The 11098-nt window shown below is 37.9% G+C and overlaps 1 protein-coding gene across 2 annotated transcripts; it reads right to left on the bottom strand.

Annotated features, from left to right (window-relative positions):
* Window positions 1-15: 15 nt before the first annotated feature.
* Window positions 16-4984, bottom strand: LOC108968096 (putative mediator of RNA polymerase II transcription subunit 12; the record flags this gene model as incomplete). 2 transcript variants are annotated; one of them, XM_018931868.1, is given in 3 exon segments in its annotated part: window positions 16-622; window positions 899-2030; window positions 3842-4984. In XM_018931868.1, coding segments are annotated over 3 exon segments (2346 nt in total), but the record flags the coding sequence as incomplete, so codon positions are not given.
* Window positions 4985-11098: the final 6114 nt, after the last annotated feature.

Consider the following 11098-nt stretch of genomic DNA (forward strand, 5'->3'; position numbering starts at 1 on the left):
ATCATTTGCATTCAAACTAAAAGTATAAGGCCTGGTAGATTCGTGAGAAAGCTCAACTAATCCAAATCAAATAATGATATTGTATTACATATTCTGATATTCCTCGATATTCTCGTTTTCTTAGAAAAAAAACTTTGACTTGTGGCGAATTAAATAATTAAAAAAAGTATTTCTACTACGTACATACAAAGATATACCCAATAATTTTCAAGTGTTTCAAAAGTTCATTTTTCTTCGTACATAGATATACCGAATTATTTACAAGTGTTTCACAAGTTCATTGCAGTGCATTTTGCTTGTCAATAAYATTTTGTTAGTTATGTTGAAAGTTTGCTGCTATTAGACAGGTGCATTTTACTTTCCCATTGAAGCCATTGAGTTGTAATTACGTTGGCTTGGTGCTACGATGGCTGCGCAGGACTCCATTGCATCAGAAGGACATCGTAATGTTGTTGACTGGTGTGGCAAGTTAAAAGCTCGGTGCATTACTAGCTAAATGGTGTATGTGGATCGTACATTCGTACGGCTACGGCTACAGCTACGTGCCACACTTAGAAGCGTCCAGCGAAGGGTAGGTTTTGTGAAGTTGGCGGTGCAAAGTTGTTAATGCCACGGTTTAGTGCTAAAACATTACCGATTAATTTTAGTTCTTCAAAATTTGTATAGTGAAATTTATCATTATTACTTAAGCTACGTGCGAGAGATACGTGTGGTGGCTTATTGTCGCTAGGACTACTCAGTGAGTTACTTAAAGTGCTAAAACTAGAATGCGTGGAGCCTCTGTTACTGTTATTCGAGCCACTAAGGCGACTACTATGGATAATGTTAGTACTAAGCCTACTACTAATGGTGCTAAGGATGGTGTTAGTGCTACTACTCACTGTGTTTGCGATTTTACCTGGTGGCTGTTGCAATTGCTGTTGCTGCTGTTGTTGTTGGTAAAATTGTGCATTCTGCTGCAGTTGATTGCTAATTTGCGGATCCAAATGTTGTCGATAGAAATTTTGATTGTCTAACGTTTGCTGCTGCTGTTGTTGTTGTTGCTGCTGCTGCTGTTGTTGGCTCAGTATTGACGCGGGTATGACAGATTGAAGCGAGGGAAATTGTGTAATTGACGGCTTTTGGCCGAAATTGGACGTGCCTGCCTCCTGGCGGAACAAGCGTGAGCGATGCTGTTGTTGTTGTTGCTGTTCCAAAAGCGCTTGACTCAAAAAGCCCGGCACTAACGGCACTTGCTGTTGTGGCTGCTGCTGTTGCTGCTGATGGAAGTGCTGGGGATTGTGCTGCGGCAACGCCTGGAACAGTGACACCTCTAACGGTGTCTGCACCGTCGGAAATGTGGGTGCGAATTTAAATTGATTTGATGCCTGTATTTGCACCGAGGTGGCAGCATTTGTCGCTTGCGGCTGYGTCGGATTGGCATTTTGGCTCTGCAAGTTTTGCAAATTTTGGAAAACTTTCTGCACCGGGTCATTTATGGGCAATTGTTGTTGTGTCACTGGCAAAATATTCGGCGTGTAATTGTTGCGCTGCTCGCCGTGCGCAAAGTTATTAACACGCTCGCGTAACGGTAATTGCTGATCGACGGGGAAAGTGTTGAAAAATGATGGGCTACTTTGGGCGACCGTGTTCGGCACGAATTCYACGGACGGCCGTATGGTGAAGCTGACCACTTGCGATTGTTGTTGTTGCACCGCGGGTGGTGAGAGTGGCACAGATTGTGTTGGTTGCGCAGCTAATTGCGAATGCGGTTGTGCTTGGTGCTGTTGTTGTTGTTGCTGTATAGGTTGCGTAAAAGTCTGTGTAGTCGTCGCCGGCAATGATTGCACGGTGGGGTTCGGCACGCCATTCAATTTCGTTTGCTCCTCCAGCAATTTAAGTTGACGCAATATTAAGTCTTGTTGTTGTTGTGCTTGYAGTTTCAGCTGATAKATTTGTTGTTCCAGTTGTCGTTGTCGTTCGATTAGGTAATTGCTTACACCTTCTTGGTTCGGATTGCCGTTTGCACCAACGGCGGTTTGGGAAGTTGGCTGCTAAAAGGAAAGTATTTTAAGAAATTATTAACTATGTATTTGTGATACATAAACGATTTTGAAGTGGAAGATGAATTGGATAGTTTGACTTTTTATARACTCTATCAGAATCAAAGCATACTTTGCGGCACTCATAGTTAAYGTCGCCGGTTTTAGCATTTCGAGAGAGCTCACGGCATCTTCACAAGATGAGGTTAGTGTGAAGATACTAGTAAAAAGTCCTTTATTCTGGGCGGGCAAGACCTCGAATGGGTCGACAGAACAAAAGTTTCTCAAAACCTTTATTTGATTCATAAATAAATTCGAGCAATTGTTGAAGTAATGTTCTCCGCAGATATCATTTGCTTCCTACCGTGCAAGAGGTCAGTAGTTCAGTTTAACTGCCACTCAAAATTCATAAGAATGAATTACTCCAGTAGAAGCCGAATAAATATTGACAATTGATCAAAATAGAGTTCGTCGGAATTTTCTTGTACCTCGAAAGGAGTATAAAAACTCACGGGAGAGCAGAAGAGAATATCAATGGTAGCATGAATGAGGAAATAGTTTGGACGGCTGCAATCGGTGTGGTCTCCACTGAGGTACAAAGCTCGGAATATAGTATTTCCCGAATGCGTAAAGTTGAACATAACTGGTATCGACTTTCACCCCTTATAGCTTTCAAGCATTCATCAATGCGTTCTTACGAACCATTTTCAGAATATTCTGGCACAAAACTATAAGAAACCAATCGCATTGGACTTTAGCAAAAGACGAGTTCGTACTTAACAAAAAAAGCGCAGAAAATTGCGCTGCATACGCCGTACTCGGACGGAGACTCCACACTGCTAGACTGGAATCCGCAAGGAAGTAGAAGTCGCGCGCGAATTACAAGGGTGAAGATATACTGAATCTTCGATTATAATGATAGATTAACAGAATTTATATACTTAAAAAACGTGGAATTTGATTAGAACTGCTTAAAAGAACACGCCTAGGTCAAAGAATAGTAAATCAGTACCATAAGAAACATTCAGAGGTGCTATAGTCTCAAACGACGAGTGATAGAGACAGATACCTTTTAAGATTTACYGAACTAGGTTAGATGTCCGAAAGCCCTTGGCCGCATAAACTCCGGGTCAGTACCGGTAACGTGGAACTGGCTGTTGTTTTAAGGAGCATAATCTCAAAGCAGTTCCTGCTGAGGTGCTTTCGCAGAAGTAATACTTCAAGTCATCTTTTTGGAGCAGAACCGCCTTGTAAGAGCATAAAAGGGTATTTCTCAACTACGTCGACGGCATAAAACAATACACCGACCAGATTTCGGAAGCAACTAACTTCCGACAAGAACTAACCGCTATTCACAGGGGACCTATTAACACCTTCACCAACTTCCACCCATTGCAGAGGAAGAGCTCGAGTTGCCGTACCCCTGCGCAACTTTGTTCTGGATACTGTAGCAGGTTAAATTTCTAATTATCAAGAATAGACCCTCATATATTAAACATATGACCAGCGTGCAATAAGTACCCGCATGACACTAGCCACGTCTTTGCACCGTTGGATGACGGCGATGATAACTTATCTAATCTTACCAATCTAATGGGAATCAGATACCCATTACAACAACAGAAAAATATATTTTTGGCTATTTTTACTCCAAAAACTGGAACGTTATAAGCTTACTCACTCTATCTTTATCCATTTCAGTGACATCGGCAAGAAATTACTGTTTTGAAATGATGRCCGTGTACATTGTGACTTATTTTTCCCCCTGAGAGCACGGCATACATATCAGACGATGGGTTTAATCCCCCCCTCATACTTACCGCAACAAAATTGTTCGCTGGCAGAATATTAGTAAATGGCGTTGTTGAAGCCGCTAGAATGTTGGTTGCTTGAGTGGGTGCCACAAGTCCAACATTACTGAACACTGCCTCACTCTGTGGCACAGCAGACARGGGATTTGCGGGCACAACATTTAACTTCGATATGGTGGGTCCAGCTGGAAATGATTGATGGGCATTGACTGGTCGCTGTATCTTCGGTTGATCCACAATGGGTATGACATTTTTGGCTGCGCCGCGTTCATCCAGATCGACGGTGAATGCGGTCACCAGCGGCGCTTCTTGTATGCGTATGTCATCTTTCTCCACCACTTCGATATTTTCACCGTCTTCATTGTGTGTGGGACGTGGCGTTGTTGTTGTTGTTGTAGTGGTAGTGGTTGGTCGTGGACGGCGTGTTGTGCGTGGACGTGCTGTTGTTGTGGTCGTCGTCGTTGTAGTTGTAGTTGTGGATGATGTTGTCGACGCTGCAAGTCCGTGCGTCTTACGTATTTCAAACTTCACTTCATCCGAATTCTCCCCAGATATCTCATTCAAACGCACAGCGTTATTTGAGTTGKGTCCATTGCCGACACTGCGCGTACTCTGTCGACTACTTTCAAATGTGCTGGAAGCGTGCGCTACGATGTCATCATTGTCAACCGCCGCTGGGTCTGAGTTAGCTTTTGCTTTGTTTGCCTTCTTCCAGAAGTGCGACCGATCGATGAACGAGGCCAATGATTGCTCGTGTGCGTGCTTCTCATCGAAAATGGCGGTGTAAAATTGTACAGTTGGATGCACGTCGGCCTTGTTGGTGCTCTCCTCGAGTATTTCATCCTTGGAAGTGGTGGTAGAAACAGTGTTGCTGCTGTTGGAGGTGAGCTCACTGTCATTTAGTACCGTTGGCGATTCCTCCGCAGTGGGATTCTGATCTTCGGCATCTTCTTCGTCGTAATCATCATTGGCCGCTTCTCGCTCCAACTTATCTATGGCACGTAATAGAGCTTGTCTTACGGAGTAATCTAGTTTTCCAATTGCTTCTCGTGGAATTATTTCATTGGTCTCTGTGGAGCTTTCATCCTCTGCGCACACGGCAAGGTGCAATAGGGTGGTGAGCGAGAGCAATACAAGGCAGGTTAAAGTTTTCTGAAATGAAGTGTTGTAAAAAGATTTGAATAMAATGAGAATAATAAATTCAACAACAAATACATAGAAAACAAGTAGAGAAAGAATAGCCGTAAGTTAAACTTTATTAACCGAAACGTATCGCAACATTTTATCGAAAAATATTGCACTCTAGTCGATGTGTACGGCAAGAATTCAACCCTTGGACTGGATATGAGTTTATTGATTATGCGGGGCTAACATRAATAAAAGACGGATTTTATATATTTGTCATATCACAACTACCATATACTCGTATGTATAGTAGTGCTTAAAATATTTTAGTATCGCTGGGGTCACTAGCAAGAATGGCATAATTTCAAACAGTTTTGGCATCGAATTAGACTAATTTCAATAAAATTTGATGGAAATRTTTTATAGCATATGACAACGGGCCACAATATACATAAAATAATAGCTTAACGTTGTTAACATGTCCTYTATATAATTGGTTATTTACTGAAAAGACATTAGACCTTTGGCCTAACATTTATTATATCYGCTTATAATATCTAGAATGAAGAATTCTGTACCTTATAAAGTATATACTATCTGATCTAATTTAATCTAAAAACGAAATAAATTTTTATCGTAAATATTTATTATTAAAATAGGCTTCTGGGCCAATACGAGTATGACAAGGATTAATTCAATTTTCTGTGTAGTTCTCTTCTGATATGGCCTTTAATGCCTTTAACGARTTTCGGAGTTTTGGCTTATTATTGGAGCGGCAATCGCTAGCACTGATGCGTTTAATGAATGTAAGGTATTTTTTTTTTAAGTAGCTGTTCTAATTCTTTATATCCAAAACATTTTTTAATGCCTTCACGGCCATGTGACACTCAAACACTGCATTCGTATTTTTGGTAAAAGTTGCCACACAAAGTGTTCGGTTTGTAAACAAAACAGGGACCAAACACACACTATATGACATATTTTCACATGAATAWAAAAAAGTATGTAACAAACTAGGAAAATTGTTGTATAAATGATCAACATGACGAGCTGAGTCGACTTAGTCTTACTTTTTGATAAAGTGATCTGAAATTTTGCAACTTACRCCTCAACAACGTTTAATGACAATGGCGACCGCGCCACGAAAGCCAACCATTTGATTTGATGATGATATTRATGATTTCTGCTAGGAGTGTGTTYCAAAGTTGTGGTYCAAAATATATTRAAATGTATTATTCAAGTTTTTTAATGAGGAAAAGCTGCAACTGTACACCTACCCTTCGCAGCTACATTTTTGACCTTTGTCGGTACAAAATGCAAAAAAATTTCGAATAAGATCAAATGCTCAAAAAAAAATTTTTTTAATGTCCTTAAACATATACGTAATTTTGAAACTGTATTCAAGGTTGCACGCAAAGAAAAAACCCGAAAAACTGCAACAGAAACAGACCGCAGATTTAATAATATGTCATGAAGAGACGCAAAAAAGAGTTACACTGACATTCTATATGAAATTCAGGGTGAATACAATGTCCACATATCCAAGAGAACAATTGCCAGGCGTTTGATCAAAGCTGGACTTMACGGCAGGGAAGTACGCAGAAACCCAATTTTGAAATTAATCGCTAGGTCCTGATGGTCGAGGGTATGCTTGCCTTCCAATTTGGTCCTCGCTATGTTCCACGCGTAGCCGACTATGGTAAAGGATCAATCATGGTGTGGGAATTTTTTATCTGGAATTGTGTGGGTCCACTCCATAAGATTGATGGAAGTTTAAACAAGGAAAAACACAAAACAACAAAATCCTAAAAAAATGTCAAGCCATGCCATGGACTGAGGAAAATTGCCTGTTATAAGGAAGATAACAATTCAAAGCACATGACTAATTCGACACAAAAGTGTTTTAATGGAAATATTTATCAATATTTTGGAATGGAAATCGTCCAGTCCAGACTTAAACCCTATAGAATATCTCTGGGTGATGTTAAAAGAGCTCTATGCACCAAAAATATCCCAAATATGAATGTTCTTTTTGATRAAATTAGAACGGCATCGCAAGCTCCACCATTGGTGCGCTCTCAGAGTCTTATAACGTAAATTCGGAATCTATGTGAGGCAATATTAAAATAAAAGAGTTAAGCAACAAAATACAAACTGAAAGTAAGCAAGTTTTTGTAATATCATTATATTTTGTTGATAAAATATCTTCGTTTCTAATTAGTTGTCGCACTCAATTCGTAGCTTCCACATGTTTTCGTTAAAATCTTCAAAACAAAAACGAATTTTAAACAAAATTTTTACTATTAGAGCTTAAGTTTAACATAGGTTTCAATTAAATAAGCGAAAATACAATATATTACGATACAAAAATTCTATTTTTATTCGTCGCATCGGGTCATGCTTTTTTTTTTAAATTTTATGAACAATTGGAAATTCAATAAAGAATACCGCAAGACTTTTTTGACAACCTCCTATATACGTGATTTACTGGAAGGTAACATCATTTAATTCAAAATAGGTATCGTTTCTAATTAGCTATCAACAGCTGCATAATTGTTCTAAGCCTCTGGTTATTTGTAGATATTTGATCAACAAACGTGTTAACGATATATGTATGTATGTAGGTAGGGCTCAGAAGAGACAATCCCAAACTTGCCCAACAAGCAGACAAAAGAGCAGGATGGGAATATGGGAGCATAGTTATTTTTTTATGTTAACTAAACCGTTTGTTTTTAAAATTTGTCAATACTTACAAGAAAATTATTTGTTATATGTTTTGCCATGCTGAAAAAAACGAAATAATTGATTGAAAAGTATRTAATTTGTTTACGCAAATAATTCATCGAAATCGGGCAGTAGATTTGCGAATTGACTGATATTCGCATTAAAGATGTAAAATGCTAATTTTGTTATTAAATTTGCACAGAAATTTAGTGTAAAACTTGTAGATGCTCACAGTTAATTGTCGAAATATGCATAATTTACAGCAACCAGCCAAAATTCAATTTGCCAGTGTCTGCGCATGCGTCCAACTATAGACCTAATGCACATGTTAAATTATACATATGATGGCATACAAATACAAATACAACAATTATCTACAAATATGTGTGCCACTGTGTAAAAGTGTGTAAACAAATTGCGTTGCAAATATCAGATCATTTCAATCTTTAGGCTAGATTCCTGCGCAATTAACAGATGCTCGTATTACTCGTTCACGCAGCCGCACATTTATACTGATGTATACACATTTGTAAATCCACCATAAGAGTCGCTAATGTACGAACAAACTATGTGTATGCAAATTAAAATATGACTGTGGCACAGACAGGCATGGTGTGGCAAGACCGACGGTGGCGAGGTGTGGTAATTTTGCATGCTCTACTAATTTCGAAGCAAATACCCCTATATTATATCATTTATTAGATGATTTTCTTTGCAGCCTTTCTCTCTGCAATACTTATACTGGCACTACTTTTTCTGAGCAAATCAACAATTGGTAATTTGAGCGCATGATTTGCTCATTTGTACAGCAAACTTTTGCTCGTGAATGTTGATTGCGTTCCTCAGATAATTCAATAAAAATATGTGATAAGCATTAGCTGCAATAAATTATGCCGTGGATTGATCAATTATTCCACATTACAATCAATCTGTTTTTTTTTTTTAGTAAAGTGTAAAATTGGCAAATTTGTCGGTCTACATAGGGATCAGTAAAAAAATTCAGCTATGCGCAGAGCCCATCAGCCTTTATTTATCAAATTAGATAAACGAGACGCATTTGCAGGAAAAAAAGAGAGAAGCCGAAACGAGTTAGTACCAAGAGCTTGATAAGCTGACCGACATTGGTAATGCTCGAAAATTGTACGAATAGATTCGGCGACTGACAGAAGGTTTCAAGACCTGATCTTATTTTTATAGAACCCTCAGAGGTGATGGCCTGAGCATATTAAAATTATGAAGGATACACTTCTCAAGAATGNCTCCATAAGATTGATGGAAGTTTAAACAAGGAAAAACACAAAACAACAAAATCCTAAAAAAATGTCAAGCCATGCCATGGACTGAGGAAAATTGCCTGTTATAAGGAAGATAACAATTCAAAGCACATGACTAATTCGACACAAAAGTGTTTTAATGGAAATATTTATCAATATTTTGGAATGGAAATCGTCCAGTCCAGACTTAAACCCTATAGAATATCTCTGGGTGATGTTAAAAGAGCTCTATGCACCAAAAATATCCCAAATATGAATGTTCTTTTTGATRAAATTAGAACGGCATCGCAAGCTCCACCATTGGTGCGCTCTCAGAGTCTTATAACGTAAATTCGGAATCTATGTGAGGCAATATTAAAATAAAAGAGTTAAGCAACAAAATACAAACTGAAAGTAAGCAAGTTTTTGTAATATCATTATATTTTGTTGATAAAATATTTTCGTTTCTAATTAGTTGTCGCACTCAATTCGCAGCTTCCACATGTTTTCGTTAAAATCTTCAAAACAAAAACGAATTTAAAACAAAATTTTTACTATTAGAGCTTAAGTTTAACATAGGTTTCAATGAAATAAGTAAAATTACAATATATTAGGTTGTCAAAAAATTCATTAAAAAATACCGCAAGACTTTTTTGACAACCTCTTATATACGTGATTTATTGGAAGGTAACATCATTTAATTCAAAATAGGTGTCATTTCTAATTAGCTATCAAGAGCTGTATAATTGTTGTAAGCCCCTGGTTATTTGTAGATATTCGATCAACAAACATGTTAACGATATATGTAGGTATGTAGGTAGGACTCAGAAGAGACAATCCCAAACTTGCCCAACAAGCAGACAAAAGTGCAGGAAGGGAATATGGGCCACAGCATAGTTATTTTTTTATGTTAACTAAACTGTTTGTTTTTAAAATTTGTCAATACTTACAAGAAAATTATTTGTTATATGTTTTGCCATGCTGAAAAAAACGAAATAATTGATTGAAAAGTATATAATTTGTTTACGCAAATAATTCATCGAAATCGGGCAGTAGATTTGCGAATTGACTGATATTCGCATTAAAGATGTAAAATGCTAATTTTGTTATTAAATTTGCACAGAAATTTAGTGTAAAACTTGTAGATGCTCACAGTTAATTGTCGAAATATGCATAATTTACAGCAACCAGCCAAAATTCAATTTGCCAGTGTCTGCGCATGCGTCCAACTATAGACCTAATGCACATGTTAAATTATACATATGATGGCACAAAAATACAATTATAAAAATAACCTACAAATATGTGTGCCACTGTGTAAAAGTGTGTAAACAAATTGCGTTGCAAATATCAGATCATTTCAATCTTTAGGCTAGATTCCTGCGCAATTAACAGACGCTCGTATAAATCGTTCACGCAGCCGCACATTTATACTGATGTATACACATTTGTAAATCCACCATAAGAGTCGCTAATGTACGGACAAACTATCTGTATGCAAATTAAAATATGACTGTGGCATAGACAGGCATGGTGTGGCAAGACCGGCGGTGGCGGGGTGTGGTAATTTTGCATGCTCTACTAATTTCGAAGCAAATACCCGTGTGTTATATCATTTATTAGATGCTTTTCTTTGCAGCCTTTCTCTCTGCACTACTTTTTCTGAGCAAATCAACAATTGGTAATTTGAGCGCATGATTTGCTCATTTGTACAGCAAACTTTTGCTCGTGAATGTTGATTGCGTTCCTCAGATAATTCAATAAAAATATGTGGGAAGCATTAGCTGCAATAAACTATGCCGTGGATTGATAAATTATTCCACATTACAATCAATCTGTTTTTTTTTTTTAGTAAAGTGTAAAATTGGCAAATTTGTCGGTCTACATAGGGATCAGTAAAAAAATTCAGCTATGCGCAGAGCCCATCAGCCTTTATTTATCAAATTAGATAAACGAGACGCATTTGCAGGAAAAAAAGAGAGAAGCCGAAACGAGTTAGTACCAAGAGCTTGATAAGCTGACCGACATTGGTAATGCTCGAAAATTGTACGAATAGATTCGGCGACTGACAGAAGGTTTCAAGACCTGATCTTATTTTTATAGAACCCTCAGAGGTGATGGCCTGAGCATATTAAAATTATGAAGGATACACTTCTCAAGAATG

This window comes from Bactrocera latifrons, unplaced genomic scaffold (assembly GCF_001853355.1).
Source record: "Bactrocera latifrons isolate USDA-ARS-PBARC rearing strain unplaced genomic scaffold, ASM185335v1 scaffold_202, whole genome shotgun sequence".
Classification (NCBI taxonomy): Eukaryota; Metazoa; Arthropoda; class Insecta; order Diptera; family Tephritidae; genus Bactrocera; species Bactrocera latifrons.